At 51.9% G+C, this 27,744-nt stretch overlaps 1 protein-coding gene across 2 annotated transcripts; it reads left to right on the top strand.

Annotated features, from left to right (window-relative positions):
* The first annotated feature begins 467 nt into the window (after positions 1-467).
* Positions 468-27,606, top strand: PSKH1 (protein serine kinase H1). 2 transcript variants are annotated; one of them, XM_047710954.1, is made up of 4 exons: positions 468-590; positions 10,482-11,508; positions 21,976-22,090; positions 25,375-25,493. In XM_047710954.1, exons 2-3 carry the CDS (start codon positions 10,552-10,554, stop codon positions 22,048-22,050), a joined length of 1,032 nt encoding a protein of 343 aa, XP_047566910.1. In that variant the 5' UTR covers positions 468-590; positions 10,482-10,551; the 3' UTR covers positions 22,051-22,090; positions 25,375-25,493. The 2 variants fall into 2 exon arrangements, with proteins under 2 accessions (XP_047566910.1, XP_047566909.1); XM_047710953.1 differs by lacking the exon at positions 21,976-22,090 and having other exon boundaries at positions 25,375-27,606.
* Positions 27,607-27,744: the final 138 nt, after the last annotated feature.

Raw genomic sequence — 27,744 nt, 5'->3', positions numbered from 1 at the left:
CTTCACTGATCCTCTAGTTAGCCATTTGCAACTCCTCTGTGATGGAGGCCAAATTTAACACGTCCGAGAGCCTCAATTATTTTAACTGCAGTTAAAAAAACCGATTTGCTAATGAAATTTAAATCGATCCTTTGCGGAGTTCCAGAGGCACTTCCAAAAACTTCTGTTGAAACGTTCTACGTGCCCAACTTTGCACTATAGAGCGTCCTTCTGCTCTAACTAGAAACTTGACACTTTCTCCCTACCTCCGGGGTAGAGAGGTCCTACCCAGCGCCCAAGGTGCAACTGCTTTGACGGTTACTTAAACTCACCGGGAGGAGAGAGTAAGTCCCCGCCCGAAGACGTTGATTGGCAGGCCACGCTCGGGAGCGGCGATTAAATTCTTAGCCAGTCTCTGCCCAGGTCCGTCCCCTCCCCGCCCCAAGGGTGGCCTGGGTTTGTTTTGGCGTAAAACGCGCGCACTGATGACGTCAGGACGCTGACGCCTGAGGATGGCGGCGGCGGCGGTAACGGCGGCGGCGACCCTATCCGAGGTCTGGAGAGGGTCAGCAGAGCCGCCGAGACGCCGAAGACCCCGCCGTCCGCGCGAGGTGAGGCGGCCCGGCCCAGGGCGACGGCCCGACGGGCGGGAGGGGCTGACGACCTGCGGCCACGGTCGCTTCCTGGCGCCCTGGGCCTATTCCTGGCCCATCTGGAGCCCTCGGCCGGAGTCCGGTGTGCCGGGGCCTATGAGACTGGGGAGCAGGCCAGGCGATGGCTGCTCGGGATCCCTGGTATTCGAGGCTGGACGGGCCTCGAAACATTCTGCTGTGCTGGGTAGCCTGTCTCTGGGCCGCGTGGGCCTCGTGGACGTGGTGGGCTTACCTGCCTGCTGTTCAGCTGGCTTGCGTTGGTCAGAGTGAACTAAGCAGGTTGTCCTCACTGCCTTCTCGTGTCCGGCACCTACTTCACACCCCTCCTTTGCGACTGAATGCTAGCAGTTGTCGGGGCAGCTGGTTGCTTTCCTTTTCAGGCTGGGAAAAGGGCTTGAGCCTAGCCGGGTTGCCTGCTCCGCAAGCCATCGGCCTTCAGCTTGTAAGGGGAAGCCAGTTCCCCACGCTCTCTCCCTCTCCACGAAGCTGCTGAAGTTAAAATTCCCACCTGAAAATTTGAATTAAGTCCTTCACTACCTGAAACTGGATCCCTGGTGCCTACAGGATGAAGTCCAAGCTTCATAGCAAGGCGTTGGGGGCTTCTCATAATTTGGTAGAGGCCTAACCTGGAAGTCAACACCAGGGCACTTCTGCCTTCTGTTTACAGTTTGTTGTTAGGGCATGTGAGCCCGCTGTGCTCAGTGTTTTGATACCCTTGTACTTTAGATATGCATTTTGTAATAGTCTTCTTTACCCCCACCCCAGTCACCAGAATGGAAAATTTACATGTGTCCTTTAAAATCCACCTTAGATTTCATTTTCTTTTCCAGGGAAAACCCTCCCTTGCTTCACATGTAACCATGGCTCCTCTGTACTTTTATTCATGTGATTCCTGTTGAGTATGTCCTGTTGTGTCATGCGATTGTGGGTCTGGGTCTCCTGTTTGCATCTGAGTGTCTGGCTTTGTGCCCGGCGTAGGAGCTGAATGGACTGGGATGGTTTGCTGGTGTAAGACTAGGAACAGATTCACTGTATTATTGAGCCCCTATCAGGGGCCAGGATCTGACATGAGGACAGCAAATGTGTATCTCCTGTTGGCACATGCATACATATTCATGTGGTAGGTGGGGCAGTCTTGTCAACTTTGATGGTCTAAAATCTCTTGGGGTCGTATTTCAAGATACAGATTCAAGAATCTCACTCTCTGATATTTGGGTTCAGAAGTTCTGGAATCTGCTAGGAATCTGTATTTTGAAAAAAACACCTCAGTTGACTTTTACTCTGCTCCCTGGTTGAACATCTTGGTGATTGCACTAGACATCTGTTGTGTCTTCTATGTCCAGTGGGAAGGGCTGGCTGTGCCATGTAGTCTCATTGCCCATACTTGGGAAGGCAGTATGATTTGCTGGTTAGTAGTATGGGCTTTGGAGTCAGAAAGACTTGGATTCAGTTCTTGTTTGTGAGATTTTTAGGTCATTTGAGTCCTATTTTGCTCATTCCAGAATAGCAGTAATCAGGCCTACTGTGTGTGGTTGTACAGAGGAGTGACAGTAAATACAAGATGCTTAATGCAGGGACGCCTGGGTGGCTCAGTTGGTTGGACGACTGCCTTCGGCTCAGGTCATGATCCCGGAATCCCGGGATCGAGTCCCACATCAGGCTCCCGGCTCCATGGGGAGTCTGCTTCTCCCTCTGACCTTCTCCTAGCTCATGCTCTCTCTCACTGTCTCTCTCTCAAATAAATAAATAAAATCTTTAAAAAAAAAAAAAAAGATGCTTAATGCAGTTGGAACTCAGGAAGTGGAAGCCGCTGTTATTACTAATGACTGTTTTTCCCAGAGTGTGTCCCTTGTGAAAAGGAGATCTGAGGAAGCCTGTTTCCTCTCCAGACTGAACCTCATGTAGAAAGCTGCCTTATATGACTTCCTCAAAGTGATTTCTGCATATCAAGGAAAGCTCTGACAAAACTGTGCTTCTCCTCAGGGTAGTTGCACTTGGTCATTCCCCTAGAAGATGTTTGGAATGCTGACTCACTAGAGGGTGGGTTTGCCACATAAACACTTTGTCCCCGTTTAATTGAAATTCCTGTGCTTGTTAAGTTGTATAAATGAGCTAGAGAAAGTGCAGCTCTCAGGAAACCTCTCGGCCTCTGACACTGAGCTAGAGTTGGATCTAGAACCTGGAATGGAGTACCCCTGCTGATCCTACTTTCCAAGGAATCTGTAATAGATACTGGGGATCTCTGTCAGTCACAATTTGTAGTTAAATGAATGAGACTTTGGTTTGGCCTTCTGTCTTACGTTATAGGTGTTAGTGTGTTATGTGGGCAGCTTTATCCTCTTGAGAGCTTCCCGACTGTGTGATATGAACGGGCACTGGGTGCCAAAGTACTGAAGCCTTAAGCTTCCAGATAGCCCAGAACAGCTGTCCCTTTCAACCCCAGGGTACACAAAGAAAAATTTGAGAAGTACAGCTCTGGAGAAACGGAAGCAATTCTGCTTATCAAGAACTAGAGAGAGACTTATTTATTTGAACTCCTTTTCCTTCCAAGAATCTTACTCAGTGACTATTAAGTGGATTTGTGTTGGCTAGGTCATCCCTGAGCTAATTCTTGGGACAGCCTTCTGTTGCCATGGTGTCCGATATGATGCTAAAGTAGAAAAATGTGTTTTCATTTTGGCGGGGCAGGGGAGGGTGGAATTATCTCAGACTGCCAGTCTTGAAGTGGCCTCACGGGGCATCATAAGAGAGACTCTTGGTGTGGAACCATTTGTGCATAAGTTCCTTGAGAGCGGAGATTGCGGCAGGCTTCTTTTTGTCTGTCACAGCTCCTGGCTGAGTTCCTGGCCCACAGCAGGAGCTCAGTAAATATTTGTGGGTTGAACCTTGGGATTTTGGAAGGAGAACCCAGGTACATTGCCAGAGTCTGTATTTCTGATGATGGGATGGTCAGTGGGTGGGATGTCTTAGATGGAGCTGGGGCCATGATGAAATGAGGACAAAGCAAACTTTTGAACTTTTTTGCTTCTCTCAGCCCTAAGGCTGGAGTCTCTGCCCACCAGTTATTACCATGTAAAGCTTGGTACCTAGCTGGAGTCCTTGAGAAGTAGTGTCCTGAGTTACTTTATGATAAGAAGTCATTAACAATTTTTATTACAAAGTAATATTTAAAGTTAGGAGGTGCCTGGGTGGCTCAGTCATTAAGCGACTGCCTTCAACTCAGATTATAACCCCAGGGTCCTGCAATCCAGCCCCGCATCAGGCTCCCTATTTGGGCGAGAAGCCTGCTTCTCCCTCTCCCACTTCCCCCCCTGCTTGTGTTCCCTCTCTCGCTGTCTCTCTCTCTCTGTAAAATAATAAATAAAATCTTTAAAAAAAAATACTTAGCATTGGGGCACCTGGGTGGCTCAGTGGGTTAAAGCCTCTGCCTTCGGCTCAGGTCATGATCCCAGGGTCCTGGGATCAAGCCCCACATCGGGCTCTCAGCTCAGCAGGGAGCCTGCTTCCCCCCTCTCTCTGCCTGCCTCTCTGCCTACTTGTGATCTCTCTCTGTCAGATAAATAAATAAAATCTTTAAAAAAAAATACTTAGCGTTAAAACATAGGAGTGAATGATGCACAGTGTCTTTAGACACAAACACTAATAATTTGGTATGTATTCTGACCCTTTTAAAAATTCATATAATAGTCTCTATGTTTCGGGGCACCTGAGTGGCTCAGTGGGTTAAGCCTCTGCCTTTGGCTCAAGTCATGATCTCAGGGTCCTCGGATCGAGTCCCGCGGGATCAAATCCCTCGACGGGCTCTCTGCTCAGCAGGGAGCCTGCTTCCTCCCCTCTCTCTGCCTGCCTCTCTGCCTACTTGTGATCTCCCTCTCTCTGTCAAATAAATTTAAAAATAATAATAAAATAAAATAAAAATAAAATATTTAAAATAGTCTCTATGTTTCTACAATATATATTTTTGTTAAGTTTAAAAATGTAATATATGGCATGGTAATGATTTAAAAAAATAGCAACAGCACAGGAATATATAAAATGAAAAGTGAAAATCAGTCTTCAGTCTTCCTTCCTTCCTTTTTCTTTCTTTCCTTCCTTCCTTCCTCCTGTTCCCTTCACATTTACACACCCTAGAGGCAGTCACTGTCAATAGTATGTCTTTTCCCTTTCCAGGATATTTTTCCACATATATGTCTATCTTTTTTTAAACCCTTCATTGGACGTATGGTTCGGCTACTATTTCAACTACTTATTACATCGTGGATTGGGTCCTGGCACGAAGCCATTCAATAAAATTGACTGGTATCTTTCTTTGTCAGTATATATGGATTTACTTCATTCATTTCAATAGCTTCAGAGTGTTCCATTATATGAATGGATCTTAATTTATGTAATTATTCCCTTACTAATGGATATTTGGGTAATTTCCATTTTTTCATTATTATAAAGAACATTGCCATGAACTTGCTTGTACAAATATATCTTTGCATACTCATGGAAATGGTTTTATAGAATTATTTCTGAAAATGGAATTGCTAGATGCAGGGTCTGTTTCTCTGCTTCAGAAAGCGGACTCACATAGCTCCCTCTAAGGTCGCTGAGGTCCTTGTTTGGGAGTTTTCATGTAAAGTGACAAGCTCTTTTGCCTGGTGTCTCTGCTTGCCTCATGCTGGTTAGAAGTGCTGTTTAGCAGTACTTATTTCTGGGATTACTGGGAGATTACTGCCTATTTCATTTTGATAGGTACTTTCAAAACAGGAGAGCATGATACAGAGATCTTTGCAGGTGAAAGGTTGCAAAGCTTCTCTGTGGAGAATAATCTTAGGGTTCACTGCTGGAGAGGGCAGGGTGCTTATGGGCCCCTGCCTGGGACACAGCCACACACTCGACTTCTGTGGCCAGGAAATTATTTCAGGATCCATCCTAGGCCTCTGTCCTCTTTCTCGCATGGGGTCAAGTTGGCAGCCTGTGGACTAATTTGGCTTGGAGTTCGGTTAACAATCTGTAAGGCAAACAGACCTGAGAGCTCTAGCTTCCTTTGTTACCGAGAACGTTTACACAGGCACCACGGGAGCACAGCTCTGGTTTAATCACCCAAATGGCCTCTTCCTGCCACTTGAAAATTTCTGAGGTTCTGGGACTGTTGACTTGCAGCTAATAGAAAGCCAAGAGCCAGACCACCTTTCATTTGTTGTAATGAACATGAACGCCTGCTCTGAGCCCAGCACTTTGCTGGGTGCCAGGGAGCTCTAGAAACCTGAGAAGTGGCCTCTTTCTTCAAGGGGCTGACAACTCTAGTGTTCTGAGGCAGTCTGGAGTACAGCAGTGAGCAGCATGACCCAGACTGTACTTGGAATGGAGGTTTCATAATACAGCCCTTCAGAAAAGGTCCTCAGTAAAGGCTTGTTGATTCATCAGCTGAGTGTTAGGAAGGATAGAGACCTTGACCAGGTGAGGCAGAGCTCTGCTGAGCCCCTGGCACTTCCAGAGTCTCTTTTGTGATGGAAGGAACTCTGACTGGAGATCTGGGAGGTTGGGGTCCATGCTTGGCCATCACTGTCAAAAATGGCCGTGGTCAAGTTTCTACTTTTCTTGGCCTGTCATTTGGTAGTGTGAACAGTAGTACTGAATGCTCGTGCCCACCGCCACACTCTAACATGCTTGCGCTCCTCGAGGAGTGCTTGGGATCAGGCTGGGAGTTGAGGGAGTGGAGACTGACTCTAGAGAGTTCTGCAGTTCTTTCTGCAAGATGTGTTAGGATTGGTGTTGTGGAAGGGAATAGTGCCTTGTGATAGCTGGCATAGTATGACCTCTTGAGTCTTTTCTCACACCCTAGTCACTGTGCTAGGGACATACAGAGAGGAACAGGGACAGGAAAATACTCTGCCCTCATTCCCAGAAGTTTTGTCAGATTCCTTCCCTGTCCCCATGTCTGCCTTTTCACCTGACCTGTGAGTGGCAGGAATTTAACTGATGTGATTGGCGTGTGGAGCAGCTGTGGGGCTGGAGCAGCCTGGAGGCTGTCGCCTGTTACCCCTTCCCAGAGCTAGCAGCTTCTCTCCTGCACTCCTCCTCCGCAGTTGGGAAGGTAGAGTACCAGCATCAGCTTGTCTTGGAAGAGTTTCTAATTGGAACAAATGTGGAAGAAACTATGTCCCAGGAAGGAAGTAGGAAGGTCAGAGAGGATAATCCTTGGCTCTCTCACTGCTGACTCGAGATCCCTGTGCAGGCTTTGTTTGTTTAAAGTGAGAAGTCAGGCCTTTTCTTTTGTAAACCTTAGTGTTTCTCATCAGGGCCGGACTAGATGTGCACATTTAAACAAAAAGACCCAGTGTATATGCCTGGAAACATTTATTTTGCGGATCTAGGGTGTGGTCTCCTCACCAGGAAGAAGACCTCTGTGTGGCTGTGCGGGGTCACCTGGCAGTTTGTCTTCTCTCTGGATGGTGGTAGACATTGCTTGGGGATCAGGAGCCTGTGTTCTGCCTTGGGAACCCTATCCCAGGAACTGTCCTTTTCCTGAGCTGCAGCCCTGCACAGCCTTGAGAGTCTTGTGTTTTCCTCAAAAGAAGAGATGAGTCTGCAGAATTCTAGTTCCCAGTTCTGATCTTTAGCCTCTGTGGAAAGGAACCTTGTTTCCAAATGCCTTTGTTTAAACCCGATTTCCCAAGCTACTATGTGGGATCTGCTGGGCATTTGGGTGTGAACTGCAGCAAATAGGGAAGAGCCTTATGCTGGTGGAGCAATCTTTCCCCCCTCACGCGAGGGAAGATAGCTCATTCTGCCGAGAGTCATGTTGACATACTGATTAAAATCTGAGCCCTTAATCTGTGGTCTCCCGACTCCTCCTTTTTATCTAATTGAGGTCTTGGGTATGTTTCAGTGATGAGCTTGTTCCTTGAAAGAGTTAGCCACATTGGTCAGTATCACCACGTTAGAATCTGGGTCTTGACTCTCTGGAATCTGGTGGCCTCTGTGGGTTCTCTGTGACCTCCAAGCTGCCATAGCAAAACCTGCCTGGGTCTTCTGCTGCTGCCTTTGATGGGATCATTTGCTGAAGTTGGGGGTTTCAGATGTTACCCTGTTGGCCCCAGGCATCACCCTTGGTCAGCCATGGAATCTCTGTCATTGACTCTTTTTATTTATTTATTTATTATTTTTTTATTTTTAAGATTTTATTTATTTGACAGAGAGAGATCACAAGTGGGCAGAGAGGCAAGCAGAGAGAGAGAGGAGGAAGCAGGCTCCCCGCGGAGCAGAGAGCCCGATGTGGGACTCGATCCCAGGACCCTAAGATCATGACCCTGAGCTGAAGGCAGAGGCTTAACCCCCTGAGCCACCCAGGTGCCCCAGGAGTGTCTTTTGTTCTAATGAGGTGACTCTGAGTGGGCTCCCTGGTGACTCCTAGATGGGAGCTGATCACCAGAAAGACTCAAGCCCTGATTAGAAGCTTGGAATTTTCAGCCCTGCCTTCTCTTCTCTTGAGAAGGGAGTAGGGCCAAAAATGGAGTTAATGATCGATCGTGACCATATGATGAAGTCTCCATAAAATCCCAACAATAGGGTGTTTGGGGAGCTTCTGGGTCAGTGAATACATGGGAGTGCTGGGAGAGTGGGGCACACAGAGAAAGCAAGGGAGCTCGGTGCCCCTTCCTACATGCCTGGCCTGCCCTGTGCATCTCTTCCATCTGGATGTTCACATGTCTCTTTTTATAAACTGTTGAGTGTAAGTGTTTCCCTGAGCTCTGGGAGTTAAGAAACTCAAGGAGGGGATTGTTGGGACCCCAATCTATGGCTGGTTGGTCAGAAGCACAGGTGATAACCAGGCTTGTGACCACTGAAGTGTGCTTGAGGGAGGGAGCAGTCTTAGGGGACTGAGCCCTTAATCTGTGGTGTCTGATGATATTTTGGGGTAGACAGTGTCAGAACCGAATTACATGTAGGACATCTGCCTGCCATTACAGAATGCTTAGTATGGGGACTCACCATACATGTGACTAGAGGTGTCAGAAGTGAAATGTTCTAGGGACGCCTGGCTGGCTCCAGTCGGTGGAGTGTGTGACTCTTGATCTTGGGGTTGTGAGTTTGAGCCCTGTGTTGGGTATAGAGATTACTTTAAAAAAAAAACAACAAAATCTTGGGGCGCCTGGGTGGCTCAGTGGGTTAAAGCCTCTGCCTTCGGCTCAGGTCATGGTCCCAGGGTCCTGGGATCGAGCCCCGCATTGGGCTCTCTACTCAGTGGGGAGCCTGCTTCCTCCTCTCTCTCTCTCTGCCTGCCTCTCCGCCTACTTGTGATCTCTTTCTCTGTGTCAAATAAAAATCTAAAAAAAAAAAAAAAAAAAAAAGAAGAAGAAGAAGTGTTCTCTGTGAAGGTAAAGGAGAGACATAGAGTGAAGAAATACACAGTATGGAAGAACTTTATTTCCTTACACAGGAAGGAAAAAAGCTGGGTTTTTTTCTCTTTACAGTGTTTAGTAAATGTTTGATCTGAATTGATAATTTTACCCCTAATTCTATATGTCATAATCAGTAGGAAATTCTCAGCTCTCTCCTTTCACCCATGGGCCTCTCAGAAAGATTTAGAGAAGGATGGCCAGGGTAGAAGTGACTTCTGGAAAGAAGGACCTCGGCACTTCACCTTATGAAGGCCCCACCAGCCATAGAGTTTTCATGGTTGGAACTTCTCTGGGAAGCAAATGGAGGAGCTCTTGGATCATCGCCCCAAGGAAGCAGAGGACCCTAATCCACAGGCTGAGTCACATCGAGATAAAACTGTTAGCGTCCTTTCTGAGCTCAGGGTCCCCTTTGTCTCTTGAATGAAGCCCTGACTAGTTTGGTGGCTACCTGGTGGCAGTGTGCCAAGGTTTGTGGTCCTAAGTTCACTGGGGTTGATTTCCGCCTGCTCGGGAATTGTGTGGCATTTTGGCACACAATTTTGGCATCTGTGTGGTGAACCGGGAAGTAGAAGACCCTGGAACAGGGTGTTAAACTGCCAGATGAAGATGGTGCATCAGCAAAGTAACGGGAACTGTCTAGGAAAGAGTAGAGTTAAGGCAGAGAACCATGGCAGGGATGGTAGTATTGGCAGTAGTTGTAGGAGGCAGTCAACCCCTGCAGGAGCCCTAGAGGGCTGGGAAAGATCCATGAGGGGCATCTTGGAGAAATGGCTTTCTGAGCCCTGGTGGGTGATAGTGTTGGAGATCAGGCCTCCAACATTCTACACCCCCGTTTCAGAAAAGATGAGTCAGAATAATAAGAGGAATGATTTTAACATTTAAAACATTGAAATTCAACTAGGATAAGGGACCTAGGCAGAGTAGGGAGGAAGGTGGGGGCAGTGACAGCTGAGCCTGGTGCATGTTCCTGCCCCTCGCTTGGGGTTGGAAGGCAGCACAGGAATCAGATCCAGGGAGATGTAAGTCAAGACCGTGGAACTCAGGGACGCCTGAGTGGCTCAGTTGGTCTCAGGTCTCATGTCTCAGGTCATGATCCTAGAGTCCTGGGATCAAGTCCCCCATCAGGCTCCTTGCTCAGTGGAGTGCCTGCTTCTCCCTCTGCCAGTAGCTCCCCCTGCTTGTACCCTTGCTCTCTCATTCCAAATATATGAATAAAATCTTAAAAAAACAAACAAAAAACAAAAAAACCACCATGGAGCTCAGATCCAGCCTTTCATCTGGACTGTTCAGCAAGCCTCAGGGGCCAACACCATCCTCCCTTCTAGGGAATCATATTAGGGTCAGGTCTTCAGCTGCATTTATTGAGGGGCAAGGGAGAGGGGATGAGGAGGATGGCTGGTATCCTTTCTGAGGTATCCCTGGCTATGCTGACTTGCCCTTTCTTCCGTGTGCATAGGTGTAGACGGGGCACTGCCTGCAGAGCAGGTCCTGCCAGCCTCACTGGAGAGGATGCCCCCGTGTCCGTGATGGGCTGTGGGACAAGCAAGGTCCTTCCTGAGCCGCCAAAGGATGTCCAGCTGGACCTCGTCAAGAAGGTGGAGCCCTTCAGTGGTACTAAGAAGGATGTGCACAAGCATTTCATCACAGAGGTGGACAGCATTGGTGCTCTCAAAGCTGGCTTCCCAGCAGCCAGTCAGTGTGCAAACCCCTGCACTGGGGCCCCCATTAGCAGCCACACAGAGCCTCCCTCAGAACCACCACGCAGGGCCAGGGTGGCTAAGTACAGGGCTAAGTTTGACCCACGTGTGACAGCCAAGTATGACATCAAAGCCCTCATCGGCCGAGGCAGCTTCAGCCGAGTGGTCCGTGTAGAGCACCGGGCGACCCGGCAGCCCTACGCCATCAAGATGATCGAGACCAAGTACCGGGAAGGGCGGGAGGTATGTGAGTCAGAATTGCGCGTGCTGCGCCGGGTGCGTCATGCCAACATCATCCAGCTGGTGGAGGTGTTCGAGACACAGGAGCGTGTGTACATGGTGATGGAGCTGGCCACTGGCGGGGAGCTCTTTGACCGCATCATCGCCAAGGGCTCTTTCACTGAGCGCGATGCCACGCGGGTGCTGCAGATGGTGCTGGACGGTGTCCGGTATCTACACGCGCTGGGCATCACACACCGAGACCTCAAGCCGGAGAATCTGCTCTACTACCACCCAGGCACTGACTCCAAGATCATTATCACTGACTTCGGCCTGGCCAGTGCCCGCAAGAAGGGCGATGACTGCCTGATGAAGACCACGTGCGGCACACCCGAGTACATTGCTCCTGAGGTCCTGGTCCGCAAGCCCTACACCAATTCCGTGGACATGTGGGCACTGGGGGTCATTGCCTACATCCTGCTCAGTGGCACCATGCCCTTTGAGGATGACAACCGCACCAGGCTGTACCGGCAGATCCTCAGGGGCAAGTACAGCTACTTGGGGGAGGTGAGTCTGCCTTGCTGCAGGGATGGGGGGGTCCCCAGTAGTGCTTGACAGGGGGATGTGCTTTGAGAGCCATGTTCGTGGGGTCAGGCGGGTCATGTAAAAAATGATAACGTGAGACTAGTAGGGTCTCTTGGTTTGGGTGTCCCCAAAAGTGAGCCCTGTGACCTGGGAGCAGATAGTGTAATTGGGATAGGAGTCCAGTAAGCACAGGCAAAGGGTAGGAAAGTGAGGCAGGAAGGGAGGAAGCCAATCAAGGGCCTCTGGAGGAGTGGACTGCCACTGTGGGCCGCTGGAAGTCCCACTGGGGACCCTGTGAATAATCACGTGGCACATGCCTCAGAAGTGTACCACTGAGGGACAAGAAGGTGGGTGGGTTTTATTTTTATTTTTTTTTAAGATTTTATTTATTTATTTGACAGACAGAGATTACAAATAGGCAGAGAGGCAGGCAGAGAGAGGAAGGGGAGCAGGCTCCCTGCTGAGCAGAGAGCCTGACCCAGCGTCCTGGGCTCGATCCCAGGACGCTGGGATCATGACCTGACCCGAAAGCAGAGGCTTTAACCCACTGAGCCACCCAGGCGCCCTGAAGGTGGGTGGGTTTTAATCCACTGACTCCTGTAAGAGTTGCGAATTTCTTTCGGGGGAAGGGCACTAAATCCCTGGCCCTTCTGGGCTGTCCTGAATGCCAGCCAGTGCTGAAGAAAGTCTTCAGACAAGGAAGCAGGGAGACGCGGGCACTGGGGAGCTGTCTGCGTGCACGGGGGCCCCCACAACTGCAGGTGGGCTCAGAGGTGGGATAGAGCACGTGGGCCAGGGGCACTGCAGTAGCTGCTCTGCAAGGCCTGGGACAAGCTAGAATGACCATGCTCCGTTGAAAGGCACCATTGCTGCTCATCTCTACCCAGTTTTGCCACACAACCCAGAGGATCCTCTGCACCCAGACATTCCAGTTCTTTTAAAGAAAAGCCAGAAAGTTTGATCTTAAAATGTTGGAATTCCATTTACATATTTAAGTAGTACCTTGTGTGCCCACGAATAGTTCCCTGCAGGCCACATTCAACCAGCAGGCCATCAGTTTGTGTTTTGGATTCACGGATTGTCCTGATACCTGAGAAAATCGGTCAGGTTTCAGCACTGCTGGGAGCTGAAAGAAGGCACGCAAGAAGGAAGAGCTGGTTGGTTCTTAGGCAGGACGCTCACTGGGGGTGATGAGGCTGACCGTAGGCAACAGCAGGTGCTGTGAGCATAGTGGTGGGCTCGGGAGGCTGGTGAGTCACAGAATGTGTGGCGGCTTAAATGGGAAGTGAAGTAAACTTTTCAGGCCAGTAGGTTTCTGCCAAGGCAGCGAGGGCCCCTCCCCAAGTGCCCCCCACAGTGTTCCCCTCAGGCTTGGTGGCCCAAGCCTGAACATCCCACATGGAGGGGAGGAACGAGCTCCCTTCCGAAACTCTGCTTTTCTTCCAAGGATTTTGGACTGGGCCCTCTCTGGCTCCAGCCGACTGGCCCAGAGCAGCTTTCCTGCAGGAATCACCCCAAAGCCTCTTGCCACTTTGTCTTCGGTGCTTGAGGTCCTGTGCTCCGTCAAACTCCTTACTAGCTTCCAGACTTTGTCATGGGGTCAATCAAGGTCTTCCTGTGAGGATGGGGGCTGACATTCCTTGTGGGGGCGATCTCTAGGTCACATGTCAGAGTAATGTGAGGGAGGGAGGGAAGTCTTCATCATTAGGCCAGCTCTGTGCTGTCCATAGGGGAAGGAGAAACTGAGACTTTCTCTAGCTCTCCCCTAAAGTTTCTCATGTATTCTTTGCTCCAAATGGATTCAACAGAACAAACACTGACTGGCTGGGAAGCCTGGGCTATGATAGCATGGTCACAGAGGGTACGTCCCTCACCCTCTGGGCCAGGTTTCATCACAGATCAGAAGCATCCACCTCCCAGAGGCAGTGTTGTGCCAAGGCCTTGCCTGGCCTGCTGTGTTCTAGGAGCTCTGTGTGGTGCCAGGCTGTTGGGGGTCTGGCTGGCAGAGGGAGTATCAAGGGAGGTTTCCCAAGAGATGCTGACAAAGGGAAGACTCTTTCTGAAAGTCTGTCGGTTTGCCCAAAAGTTCCTAATTCTGGTAATTGTTGATCAAGCAGTTTATCTAATTGGAGCCTGTGGTCTTGCTAACTGGCTATTGATTATGTGTGGCTGGGAGAACTGCAAATGAATAGGGTAAGGAATGGACTCAGGCTTCCCACTCCTACCATAACCACAAGACTGGATCCTGAGACTCTGCTTCTTGCTCCGCTGGAAACACAGTCTGGGGCTCCCAGTGTTATGGGGGACCACTGCCCAGCCTTGCCCCCTGCCCCATTTATCTGAAGTTGAAAGCATGAGTTCCCAATTCCAGAGTCAAATTCCTGGCCAGCCCTGAGGGCATCTGTCCCTTACCAAGAGCTTGGCTGACTCCAGCAACAGGTTCTGCCAGCATCTGCAGAGAGCTGTGGTTTGGATGGGATGTGTCTGGGTATTTCCCGGGTGAGGAGGCCTCATCATTAGATCATGCTTTCTGAGGTAGAGACCAAGCATCTTTCTTTCTGTTCCACCGACCATTGCCTGCCCATAAATGCACCTGGGAAAGATGCAGAGAGACATAAAGTCCTGTTCTCCATCCCCCGTGAAGCTTGAGATTGGCTGGGGAGAAAGGGCTAGGAGTAGGAAATGGCCATAGAACAAAGGCTTGTTGGCAGGCACCTGCCGGTGTAGGCCTCACCTCTAGCCATTAGGCCTAGGCAGTCTGGAACATGAGCTGTGGGGCTCAGGTCAGGTGGCTGGGCTGGTCCGCCTTCTTTTTTTTTTTAAAGATTTTATTATTTACTTGTCAGAGAGAGAACAAGCAGGCATGGGGGGAGAAGCAGAGGGAGAAGCAGGCTTCCTGCTGAGCAAGGAGCCCGATGCGGGACTCAATCCCAGGCCCTGGGATCATGACCTGAGCTGAAGGCAGAAGGTTAACCAACTGAGCCACCCATGTGTCCCTGGGCTGGTCCCCTTTCTTAGGGCTGTGCCCTCTCCCCACCCTCAATCCAGCCATATATCTTCTACTGGGTGATGGTCATTTGTTCTTCTCAAGGCCATCCAAGTGACCAGGGCCCTTTCAGGAAACCTATATGAGAGCATGTCATGTTAAAGGGAGGTGTTTTGATCTGACTTCTGCAAATCAAGGACCACCCACTTTGAGCTCAGCAAGGTTGGAAGTGTGTATTCCTCACCTGACAGGAAGTCCCATGGCAGTTAGTGCCTTTCTAGGGGCACTTTTTTCCTGCTGCTGACACTCCCAGAGTGGTGTCTCGTGTATACTAGGCCCCATACAATGGACTTGTTTCCTGAGGCCTATGTCTGTGCAGTTCCCTGTCAGGCTCAGTGGTTTCTGTGGACTTGAATAGAGGGCTTTCTACAGGAGGTGGGCCTTGAGAATGAGAAGGCTCAGAGAAAGGGACGCTGCTGACTGTGCTCAGAATGAACAGGAGACTGGTAGTGATGGAGCCCAGGTTGCTGCGGCTGGGCCAGGCCTGGTGTTTGTTGTCGGTGTTTGTTGTTTGCTCTGTAGTGCCAGAGGCTCCTTGGGGATTGGAAGCCTCAGGTGGGTTCGAGCCCTGTGGGTTCTTGATAGTGAAGCAGGAATGCAGCAGAACGTGTTGTGGAAGACTCACAGGAAGAAGACTGATGGGGGTCTGTTGGAGTAGTATGAGTTGGGGATGGAGGAACCGGGCGTCCTGGGGCTGTTTGAGGCAGACCGGAGATTCCCAAGAGTGGGCTCCACGTGCTGTTTGGAAGAGGTCTGGGGACCGAATCATCCTGCAGCTCTGCAGAAGCATCCGCTTCCGAGGGCAGAGTGAGAGAGGACTCACTGGAGCGGCCGCCCTAGGGTCCAGACAGCGTGTAGGCTCCTGCCTTCACATCCCGAGGTGGGGCCCAGTGGTGGAGGGAAGTACACCAAGTACCTGGCTCCTGCCCCATAGTCCTGACACTGTAGATGCTCCAGCCCCTAGCCCTGGCCCCTCTCTCTGCCCCGTTTTCTACACACCACAGGCCCGAGATGTTTGCTCTGTTCACTCCCCATACTGAGCTATTGCTCAGGCTTTTCACTTGCTCCCATCGTCGGCCTTACAAATTTGACCAGCCGTGAAAGGTTCAGTTCAAAGATGGCTTCCATTTAGAATACTGGTGACCACTGTGTAGTACCAGACACAGGGCTAAGGGTTCTGTATCCAGCATGTTTACTCTCTACAACAGTGCTGCCAGGTGGGTGTCATGCCCCCATTTTACAGATGAGGAAACTGAGGCTCGTGAGGTTAAGTAACCTGTCTGTGGTTTCACAGCTAAGAGCCTGGCAGGCCTGGGATTTGAATCTAGGCCATCTTGGTGTCAGAATTCTTGGCCTCTCCATCGCCGCAGTCTGTGTTCCCTGACATAGATGCCTTAGCCTGTTGCTGGAGTCCTTGCGGCAGCACTTTCTTGGGCTGCTGTCTGTGGACATCTCTCCTCTCAGGCCTGTAAGGTCCTTGAGGACAGCTTGTGTATCAATACGTATGTTCCTGATACTTTCTCCTGGCTTCTCCTGAGGGAAGCACCCGAGTTGTTGGTGAGGCCTCAGGAAAGGATGCAAAAGCGAGCGGCTGGTAGGCAGACAGGCGTGGCCCTGCTGGCTGGGAGTGTTCTCTGCTGGGGGCTGGGCTCCAGGAGGAAGTGGAGAGCCTGCTAGAGAGGTGGTTAGTGGTCTGCTCGTCAGACCTGCTTAGGAGCAGCTTTGGAATCTTGGAAGAGGAGGGAGTGCTGGGAAGGAAAAGGCTGTGACAGATGATATTGCAAAGGGAAATCTGCATTTTCCCTGGTGGCCGGAGTGGAGAGGGCCAAGCCAGGGTTGTGTTGGAAGTGGTAGGGAGACCCTTGTTGGCCAGAGGTGAGGAAGGCCTCTGTGAGTGGGAGAGCAGTCTAAAGACATAAAGAGCCACACTGAGAGAGGGAGCTTCTTGTCATGAGAGATTCCAGGAGGGCTGGAGCAGTTATTTCTGAAGGAGTGACACCGAAGGTGAGTCATTTCTGTAAGACCCATACCCGGAGGCCTGTTACGGTCTCACTGACTTGGAGAGTCTGAAATTAACTGCCCATGAAATGTGATGTTGCCGGCCTAATGCCATTGCTTTTGTCAAGAGTTCTATTCCCAGAAGCAGGACAGACGAAGAGGCTCTTGTGGGATTGATGGCAGAGTGGAGCCATCAGCAGCTTTGCGGCCGGGGGGTTTAGCAGCCTTTAATTGTCGCTGTCTGCTGGGGCTGTCTCTGAGTTGTGGGCAAGCCCGGGCCACTGCACCGGGAACGGATGGGTTTGGGCACAGATTCTCATGGTGCCTTGTTCAGGAGAGCGAGTGCTGCCAGGCAAGGGACAGAATCTTGGTGGAAGAGGAAGGCCACCTGCAGGGACAATCTGCCACCGCCTGAGGGATTGTATTGGTGAGAGGTGGCTTTCCAGGTTTGGGGCTCTGGGCTGCAGCCTGACCAGCTGTCCACAGGGTGCCACGGGGCAAGAGCTCAGGGGCAGGGAATTGGACCGTCTTGTAGTTCTGATAGCCCTGCCACAGGGTGAGCGCTCAGAGTCAGAGATCACATTTACTTCCTCGCTTAAAGTGATCCTAACACTTGTCATTCTGCCTTGGGATGTTGAAGATAAAGGAAGGTGCAGAGGATGTTCTGTGTCCTGTTGCTCTTTAGGTGAAGGGGGTCAAGCACCTGTGAGGGGGTGGTCAGGCAGCCCGGTTCATCTGCCCTGGTTGGGAGCGGCCAGCTGAGTAGGGAGAGGACCTTGACTCAGAGCCATCGGGAGGACTTCCCCAGGGATGTGGTGGAGCTGGAGACTGGACATGGTGTGCAGGCAGCAGATGGAATTCAGGGGAGGCAGGTGGCATGTTTCCAGGCTCATGCTTGGATCCCACTGGGCGCCTTTAATAGCCTCACGTTCCCACTGCCAGTGGATGGGGGCTGTGACGGACCATTAGCTCCTCAGTCTTCTCTTGCTGCCTCCTGCTCCCAGAGTAAGTGGGTGGATTCCCATGTCTGTCTCAAAAGCTGATTGATTCTGAATTGATTTAGAATTCTTTCCTGTGGGCACCTGGTGGCTCAGTGGGTTAAAGCCTCTGCCTTCAGCTCAGGTCATGATCTCAGGGTCCTGGGATCGAGGCCCGCATCGGGCTCTCTGCTCAGCAGGAAGCCTACCTCCCTTCCTCTCTCTCTGCCTGCCTCTCTGCCTGCTTGTGATCTCTCTCTCTCTCTCTGTCAAATAAATAAATAAAATCTAGAAAAAAAAAAAAAAGATTTCTTTCCTGTGAGGTCTCCCTAAGCCCTTCCTCCTTGCATCTCTGCTGGTGGCTGTTGGGTGTCAGGTGCTGGGTGATGGTGCTGTGCGGTGCCAGGATCCCACAAGGACAAGCAGATGCCCCCATACTTGTCCAGGAGGGATCCCTCTGGAAGGGCTGTCCCTACTTCACCAAAGCTCCTGGTATTCAGTAGGAATTCAACAGAGAAGTCTCCGTCCTTCATTGTAGGAGCAGATGCTGACTGGTCACTGGGAGGTAGCATGATTTGGTCCAGCGGGCATGGCCACTGGACCCTCACTGGTCACCGTGCTTGGACACCTCTTGAATGAAGGCAGGGGTGGCTTCCTCCTGATGGCAGGCTCTTTGTGGAGAAGGACAGCGTCCTCTTCCTGTGCCACCTGTAGTCTGCCACTCTGCTCCCTGGAGCCCTGTCCTTTAGGCTTCCCTCTGCCACTGCTGCCCTGGTTACACAGTCCCCAGAGCGCAGTACTCTGTTATGGTGGCAGAAACAGACGCCCGTGTCTCCACATTGCCACACTCAGCTGTTCCTAACAAAATGCCTTGCCCTGACCACCTCCAGCTTCTTATTAACCCAGGGTCGGAGCTTCTCGCATCACTGCTGTCCCCCCTACCCCCAGGCTTCTCCAGCAAAGGGCTGCACCATGGGTTGTGTTCAGAGCAGTGCCTGGTGTGCATGCCAGCCCCTCCCCTCCTGCTCTTCTCATTGTGTGTCTCCACCTGGGTAGCTCTGCCCACACGCACGCCCTGTCACTTCGAGGCTCTCGAGTTCCTACGGGAGCTGCCACAGCTCTTGTCTCTCCCACGGTCTGACCTCGTTAAATCCGCTGATGGCCTCCCACGCCCATCCCCTCCTGCCCCCACTGAGGTGGAAACAGACTCGCAGGTGGATGGGATGGTTAAAGGGGACCTGATCCGACTGGTCTGCACCGGCCCTGCCTCTCCAAACTCCCCTTCCTTGGTCAGTTTCTCCCATCACACAAGGTCCCCCTTCCTTCCTTCCTTCCTTCCTTCCTTCCTTCCTTCCTTCCTTCCTTTCTTTCTTTCTTTCTTTTCTTTCTTTCTTTCTTTCTTTTCTTCTTTTTTTTCTTTCTTTCTTTTTATTAAAGATTTTATTTATTTATTTGACAGAGAGAGAGAGACAGGGAGGAACACAGGCAGGGGGAGTGGGAGAGGGAAAAGGAGACTTTCCACTGAGCAGGGAGCCCAGTGCGGGGTATGATCCCAGAACCCTAGGATCATGATCTGAGCCGAAGGCAGACGCTTAACAGCTGAGCCACCCAGGCACCCCAAGGTCCCCTTTCTTGTGCATGCCTGCCTGGCCTCAGTTTGTCTGTCTCCCAGTGAAAGTGTGGAGCCCAGACCCGAGCTTTGCTCCGGTGTGGCCTGGCAGGCTCATCTCTTCACTCATCCTGCCATCCCATGTTGACCAAACAGGTGCCCTGAGCCCAGTCCTGTGTAGCCAGGGTTCAGGGACACAGGCTTCTGTGGGGATGACATGTAGGTAAGAGCCACCAGGGCTCCAGACTGTCTCAGAAATTAGAATGGGAGAAAGGTTTTTGGTTTTGGGTTTTTTTTTTTTTTTTTTTAAAGAACTAGCTTGGCCTCAGCAGAATCTGTGAGTGGAGGTAAAAGAGACCACTCTGCAGCAGGCTCTGAAATCCAGAACCACCCAGGGCTGCTCCAAGACAGCGTTAAAAGTAGACATTACTGAGTTGCTGACACTGGTTGCCAACATGCCCCTGATTCCAGAGCGAGCACACAGCATCCTTCCTGACTCTTGAGTTGTACCCTGTCTCCCTCCTGTCCTCGTCCTTCACTTTGTGGACTCTGGGCAGGGACAGGTGGCACAGGAGTTCATTTTATTTCCCATCTCAAGTTTCAGAATGCAGCTTTACTAACCTTTAAGTTGTCATGCCTTTTCTTGTTTTATTTTTATCTTCCTTCTCTGCCTCTTTTTAAAACTCTATTATCTGGGGTGCCTGGGTGGCTCAGTGGGTTAAAGCCTCTGCCTTTGGCTCAGGTCATGATCTCAGGGTCCTGGGATCGAGCTCCGCATCGGGCTCTCTGCTCAGCAGGGAGCCTGCTTCCCTTCCTCTCTCTCTGCCTGCCTCTTTGCCTACTTGTGATCTCTGTCTGTCAAATGAATAAATAAAATCTTAAAAAAAAATACTCTATTATCTTCCTTCTTTTTCTCTCCTCAGGCTCTCTCCCCTTAGGTCCTCTTTCCTACTGCTCGGCCCCCATCCATCCCCACCAGGTACAGGGTGGTGGATTCTTTCTGGTCTGGAAGCTCAGGCACCAGGATGGTGAGTGTCTTGACCAGAGGAAGGGATTGCTGGCTCCACTGCCACACGGTGTCCAGCTCTGCTGAATTTTTTAAAACCCTTTGCCTCGTGGGCCATGTCAGAGTGTGCTGTTCCTGTCATATTGATAGTTCTGCTCTCCTGAGTAAACCCTAAGCTCCATTTCCCAGAAACATGCTCTTTGCTCTGCTCTCGTTCAGGCCCACGTAAGTACAGGAAGGAGGCCCTTGAGGGTGGGAATGCTGGGTCTGAAAATACATCCTGAGACAAAGCTGAGGGAAGACTGAGTCATGGGAGCAAAGCCCAGGCTGCTTTCCTCTCTTCCTTCCCCTAGCAGCTCTTTGGTGGGGCTGACTTCTTTGCCAGAGAACCTTCCCCAGAGTCTTCATGGGCTAGAAAAGAACCCACAGAGGTCAAGAGGTCCAGGCCACTTAAATGTTAGATGCTGTGCTTTTGTTCCCCATGTGTGGCCAAGTGAGGAAGAAAGCTGGGGAACCATCTTCTTAGAATTAAAGACTGTAGCAACTGACAGACACTTAGGATCCATTGTATTTGGCTCCTTCATATTAAAAGTGAGGAGGCTTGTCTCCTCCAAGGTCTAAGGGAATGGTAGACCTAGAAGCAGTTCTCTAGGCTTGCAGCCTGATGCTTTAATTTGTCACTCAAATATCATCCAAAGGAGCAACTGGGACTTTCTCTCTCCTCACTTGAGAGTGGTCAGACCTGCCTGCCAGAGGGAGTCTAGGGCAAGTCCTGTGAGCTGGGTTTGCTGCTGGAAGGAAGCAGCTGCTCCTCTCTTGGTAGCCTAGGCCAAAGAGCTGGCTCCATCCTTTGTTCCCTTAGACCCTGGGCTCTAGGCAAGACTTCTGGTAGCGACTTGGGAAGTATTCTTTCCAGGCCCTTGTGACATTAGAGCTAGAGCAAGTAAAGGGGGCCAGGGAATAGGGAAATTCATCCTCTCAGCTGGAGTGGAAAGCCCTTGGTGATTTGGTGCCTCCCTTTGAAGAGAAGGTTGGATTCTGCTGCTGAGGAATGACTGGTTGCTCAGAAGCAGGGGATGAGGAGGGTGACATTGCTAGGAAGTGCTCTGGGAGAGTTCCGAACCCACTTTTGGCTTCTCTGCTGTTCTAACATCCAGAATAGGTACTCTACGGGCGCCTGGCTGGTTCAGTCAGTAGAACCCGAAACTCTTGAGTTTCAAGAGTTCATGAGTTCCAGCCCCACGTTGGGACCCACACTGGGCCCCACACTGGGCCTACGGCTTAGTTAAAAAAAGAAAAGTAGGTACCCTAACTACAAGAAGATAAGGATTCTGGGGGTGCCTGGGTGGCTCAGTGGGTTAAGCCACTGCCTTCGGCTCGGGTCATGATCTCAGAGTCCTGGGATCGAGCCCCGCATCGGGCTCTCTGCTCAGCGGGGAGCCTGCTTCCTCCTCTCTCTCTGCCTGCCTCTCTGCCTGCTTGTGATCTCTCTGTCAAATAAATAAAATCTTTAAAAAAAAAAAAAAGAAGATAAGGATTCTGGGGGCTACAGACTAGGGAAAATGAGAGCCAGCTTAATGGTCAGAAAGAGGGTGGAAATGATGTCTCTCCTCGCACAGCCTCTCCTTGTCCTTTCAGGATGGGGCCCAGCCATTCACCCACACAGCTCAGAAGAGGCTCGTGGAAAGGAGGGTGTCGGCTTTCACCCTGGGTATTGAAGTTGTCCTCTGATCCCACAGCAGAGGGAAAACTGAGTCGAGGCAAGGCAGACAGGCATTTAATGTTCCCTTCCATGCCCTGTGCTCTGTGTCAGCCCAGAAACAGGCAGAAGCCTCTGGAAGACTGGTCAGGTGGTACCTGGAGCCTCTCCCTTCTGTCAGCCACTTGAGCCTCCCATGTGTCCCTGACTTGGCTCCAAGTTTTCTGAGGTGAGAGTTCTGTTCTTTATCCAGAGCCAGAAGCTAGAGCTGTGGAAGCTGAAAGGCTTAACTGTTTATCATTATTCTTTTTCTCATGCCTAGAATGCTACCCAGCCAGTCAGTCATAGGCTGACAGACATACTCATGGGGCTCCAGAGGCCCACGCATGTTGGGGATGCTGATGGGTTGGTCTGTGGGTGTTGAATACTTTCTTAGGAGGTATGAAATTGGACTTGGCCAGAAGCATGGCCCTGAGTGTGGGTGAGTGTGGAAAGCCTTGCATTTCCATGCTGAGTGCTGTTGGAGGACTTGGCAGGGCTCCCAAGGGCATTCTGATGAGCGTTCTGAGCCCCTGTCTCACTGTCGGTGGGCTGGGTGGAGGACCACTTTCCTGTGTTTGGCCCGCCTGCCTTCCTGCTGCTAGTTCCTCAGTGTGTGAGGGTTAGGCGGGGTGCCGTCGGCACAGCCTGCTTCTCACGTCAGGATGGCTCAAGTCATGTTGGCTTGGGGGTCCCACCTGGCCCAGCTGCTCACAGCTCTTCAGAGATGAGGAGAGCTAGGGCCTGCCGTAGTGGGCGGGGCTGGCCCTCAGATAAATAAGTTCATCAGCATTCTACACACAGCTGCGTGTACCCCGTAATTGGTGAGGCAGGCATCTGGGGGAGCAGAAGGCACAGATCAGTCTGGCTCACTTTGTCGCTAACTAGCTGGCCGCTCGGTGAGCAGCAAGGGTTCGATGCCTGGTGTGAGCCTCTGCCACTCTGGGAATGGATGTGCTTATGCCGCCAGGAGAGGGCTGGTGAGAGGCCCATCGAAGACCTCCCTGGACAAGGGATCGAGTCTGCAGATTGACTGGGTGTGGATGTGAAGCGGAGGTGCCTCTGCTCCATCCGTGTTCCTGGCTTGTGAGTCCAGCTTCGCCATTGTTTATGCTGCCGTCTGCAGAGGAGTTGCCTCTCTTCTGTCTTGGCTGGACCAAGGGCAGGGGCAGAACCCGTGTGCCAGTTCTGTTTGGCTCTCCTGCACTGTCCGCCCTGTCTTCGGGCTGGCCTACCAAGTGGCCGGACTGAGCTGCGCTGTGTTTCCCAGTGATTGCCCTTTTTCTTCTTTCTCACCAGAAGAGCTGGTAGGGCCCCACAGGTATTCTCATGACCCAGCCTGCTCACCTTCTAGGTTTTGCTCTGTCCATCGGTGGCCCCATTATGCCTGCGTCTTTCCATCTCTTCTAAGTGAGTGACGGGTTACGGTGAGTGTCTGTGGTTGAGATTGTTGGCCCCTCACAGCGGCTTCTTGTGTCCAGGGGGCTGCAGCAAGCCACAAGGCTTTTGTGAGCTGTGAGCTGAAGCCCACAGTCTCGCTGTACGTTAGCCTCGGTACTGGAGCCCTGGGCTCTGGGTGTATGGGGGAGCGCTGTCTGCCCCTCTGTGCCCCCTCACTGCTCTCAGCAAGGTACTCGTGGGTTTCCCTGGCTGCATGTCCCGAGGCCCTGAGTGCACTCCTCTTGAAGATCATTATCTCCCCAGGAGTCACTGGGAGCAGACCCGTTGGTGACGAGGACCCTGTTTGGTGGCTGTCTAGGAATGTGGTCTGTCATTTTCTACCAGTTCAGTTTAGTGAAAGTTGAGATTTGCCTTCCAAAAAGCTACATCTGCAACTAGCCCCACCCCTTCCTCAGGACTCCAGAAGAGTGTTCTCCTTGGTGCCCCCCTCTCTCCCCTGTATATAAGTGGGGAAGGGCACTGGGGAAGAATTGGAGGTCAGGGAAGCTGAACTGGCGTGTCTGGATGGCTCAGTCAGTTGAGTGTCTGCCTTCAGCTCAGGTCATGATCCCAGGGTCCTGGGATCGAGTCTGACATCAGGTTCCTCTCTCTTCCTCTGCTGCTCCCCCTGCTTGTGCTCAGTCTCTCTCTCTCTTCCTGTCAAAAAAATGTATACAATCTTTAAAAAAAAAAAAAAAGAAGCTGAATTGGGGGTAGCAGTAGTCAGTGTTAAGTGTGACTGCTGAATGGGTGTGCAGCTGCCCTGAATGCGGGCTCTGGGATACTCCTGAATCCCCCAGAGAGTGAGTTCAGGCATCCCCCAAGGTGAAGGGTACCTTTGGGTGGAACAGGCAGGCCTCATTCGGCAGGAAGGAGGGTGATGGTGTCCTTGACGTCCCAGCCAAACCTTCTACAGCAGGCTCAACAAAGGTCCTAGCCACCCACCCTTTGGGAATCAGAGCCCATGGCACAGTGTCCCCAGAAGATGGGGACACAGAGTAGTACTGTGTCTGCCCTTCTCCAGCAGAGGGGCTCGAGGGCCTCTCTATTCCTGGTGCCAGGCATGGGGGCTCATCCAGCTTTGTATGGTCTAATGGGAACGAACAATCAACTTGCAATCACTGGAATCATTGCTTAGCTCTGGGCGCTAAGAGAAGTCTGAGTAAGTGTCCTTTAACCCTGAGAACCTAAGGATTCAGACAGGTGAATGTCCGTACAAGCTGTCCAGATTGAGGCCCTTGCTGTGTGGCTGCTTGGTGTGTGGCTGAGATAAGGCAGTCACAGGGGCATGTAGCAGAGCAGGCTTTGTGCAGTGTCTCCCTGAGGACACAAGGTACCAAAATGAGGCTGTGTAGAGCACCGCCAGGCCCCCCTGTGTGGCTCCAAGAGGTCACAAAGACTGGAAAGGTCACCTGGTCCCGCCTGTCCCTCAAGAGCCCCCTACCCTCTCAGCAGATAGAGAAATCTAGTTGCCTTGAATTATTTCCTTTTCTCCTCATGGATGAGAGGCAGAGGCTGATGAGGGGAATGCAGTAGTCATCCATCCCCTCTTGGTCAATTGGATGGAGGGTGGTCCTCTTTTTCAAGACTAGGAAGTTGCCTGCTAAGTGGCCTGATATGTGACATCCTGGGTTGGGAGCTTAAGTCTGGCCTAGGGTATGGTGGAAAGTTTGGGTCATTCTTTTTAAATCCCCCTGAGTTACAGTAATTCTGGGGTAGGTGGGACATCTTGACGGGGGCCACCTTCCTGAGCCAGGCTTTGAATCCAGGGCACTTAGAAGTTGGCTGCTTGGGGAGAGGAGCATTTCCTTCTCCTATTTGTCGTGTGGACTCCTTACTCAGAACAGCCTCTGCTTGGTGGCCTAGGCCAATGTTGGGTGGGAGGGGGAGACGTGGGAGGAGCCGGGCAGGGCTTTTCTCCAGGGGGAGAGTGCAGGAATGCTGGGCGGTTCTCAGTGCCATGGTGGTAGCCTCGTCAGGATGCGGAGAGCAATGTTGAATGCTCTCACTCTAATGTTTGTCCTTGGCCTCTAGCCCTGGCCCAGTGTGTCCAATCTGGCCAAGGACTTCATTGACCGCCTGCTGACAGTGGACCCCGGCGCCCGCATGACTGCACTGCAGGCCCTGAGGCACCCATGGGTGGTGAGCATGGCAGCCTCTTCATCCATGAAGAATCTGCACCGCTCCATCTCCCAGAACCTCCTCAAACGTGCTTCCTCACGCTGCCAGAGCACCAAATCGGCCCAGTCCACGCGTTCTAGCCGCTCTACACGTTCCAACAAGTCGCGCCGAGTCCGGGAGCGGGAACTGCGGGAGCTCAACCTGCGCTACCAGCAGCAGTACAATGGCTGAGCCACCCGGCTGCGGTGCAGGTGCCACGGCCCCAGCCCCTTCCGTGTCCCTTCAGCAGCCCCCATCCTCATCCTGGGCCTGAGCCTGGTGTGACAGAGTGGAGGGAGCCTAGGGGGCTTTGAGCCCTGTGAATGAGGAGCCTGGCCTGGCACCAGTGCTCTTTTTGGTGGGCAACTGCTCTGCTAGAGGTTGGGGAAGTGGCTGGACCTGGCCTTCCCTTGGCTCTTCCCCAAGACGAAAACGTGTGAAGTGCCAGGCAGAGGGTATCCTGAGGTCCCAGGACTCTTTGAGACAGTTACTTCTGAAATCCTCTTCACTGAACCTTTTCTGGCCCCCCACATTCCATTGCATCCATCTGTGCCCCAGTGAGGGGCCTAGGGAGGCACAAAGCTTGTGCCTTAGCTGGACTCTCAGCCCCTGGTGAAGTCCAAACAGTCTCCCACCTCCCACCCAAGGTCTGCCTTCCTTCGTGGTGCCTCCAGGGACCCCTCCTGGCCCCAGGACTGGCTAGAAACTCTGGTGGTGGGGCCATGGCAGGGTCCTTGGGTCTTCTGGACTATGTGGCCATGTTGGTAGCAGGCTTCTCCAGGCTCCAGCCTCTCTCTGCCAATGAGAGACCTCCTGCCCACCAGCCCACTGCTCTCAGTGCCTTCTTTGCAGAGCCCACTCTACACTTCTCTCCCCCTTGGATGCCCTTTCTATTCCCTAGGTGCCTCCTTCCCAACTGTGGGGGATTAAAGGGAGCCCCACTGCTGCTACCTGGGGAATGGGGGCACCAGGGCCAAGGCAGATACCAGAGGCTTCCCAGGAACGGCCCCATTAAGATTCCGGTGTCAGCCTGGTTCCACCCTTGGTACTGCCCATTGCCCCCCTTCCCTTCAGGCTCTGCTGTTCCCGCTTCACAGCTGCGTGAAGGCGCCATCTAGTGTCTGACATGAGTATGGGCAGCCTAGGACTGACCATGTGCTTATCCTTCATCCTTTAGAGAAAGTGGAAAGGAGCTGCTGTATTGAGGAGAGGTCCCAGGCTGCTCAGCCCTCCCCTTCTGCTGAGCTGCTGTGCAGCTCCAGTTGGAACTTAGCCAAACTGTGTGACCTGTCTCTGAACCCTGAGTGTCTGGGGCCCTGGCCTTCTCACAGCTGGCCTTGGCTGGTCCAGCCTGTTCCTCCTTCCTTTCACAGCATTACCCTTCCAGCTTGGGCTCTGCCGAATCTCAGGCTGGAGGGAGCCCCTGCAGGAGGTGGGTGGAATTGGGTGGCTGTTTTCCCAGAGGCGTGAGCCAGACCATCCCCATGTCACTCATGGTGCCTCTCATAGTGCCTCCTCTGCACCACCCCACCCCAAACCAGGCTGGAACCCAAGGCCCCTTCCTCCACAGCTGTGTTCAGTGGGTAGGAAGGAGCTGGGGTCCAGCTTTAGCCTTAGCTAGACTGCAGGGCTTCTGCCAACAGGGAGGGATTGGCCCTCACTCTTTCTCCCAGTGGGTAGCCTTGGGCCAGGCCCTCCTCTTTATGCATGTACCACCTCCAGTCAGAAAGAAAACCAAAGAGACCATTCTGGGCCAAGCAAATTGTGCCTTATACATCTTCTCTTGTACCCAGTGCTCATGGCACAAGGCAGCAGAGAGCCAAGGTTCTGTGGCCTCAGAATTTCCCCCATTTTCCCAAGTGTCTCGGGGGCCTGAAGCCCTAGGGATTTATTTCCTCTCTTGTCCAAGGTAGGCCTGGTCCTAAGGGTAAGATAGAGGGCATTGGGAGACTTGGGCCTTTGATAGGCCCACCTGGGCCTTTATGCCATGGACCGTGGCTGGAGAATGTGCCGTTATTTATTTTGTGTACTCCGGTTGTAAATGTATCCTCTGTACTCAATAAACAGGCTGCCCTCCCCAGGGAAGGCTGCCCATCCATTCTGACAGTCCAGGCTCCTTGCTGTGGATCAGGGGTTACCTAGGAGGAAAGATGGGGGGCGTGGCCTGGGCATGGCTGCTCTAGGACGATCCGACTCAACGCCTGCCATGCCAGAAGTCAAAGTCCCAGGTGGGGAGAGGGACTC

This window comes from Lutra lutra, chromosome 17 (genome assembly GCF_902655055.1).
Source record: "Lutra lutra chromosome 17, mLutLut1.2, whole genome shotgun sequence".
In the NCBI taxonomy this organism is placed as follows: Eukaryota; Metazoa; Chordata; class Mammalia; order Carnivora; family Mustelidae; genus Lutra; species Lutra lutra.
The sequence above is the reverse complement of the archived record's forward strand: the minus strand, read 5'-3'. Positions and strand labels throughout refer to the sequence as shown.

Bases quoted from the DNA above. Each gene is read 5' to 3' on its own strand.
- PSKH1 (XM_047710953.1), top strand. From the start codon at position 10,552: ATGGGCTGTGGGACAAGCAAGGTCCTTCCTGAGCCGCCAAAGGATGTC. The intron at 11,509-25,374 runs GTGAGTCTGCCT...CTTGGCCTCTAG, and splicing joins AGTACAGCTACTTGGGGGAG to CCCTGGCCCAGTGTGTCCAA.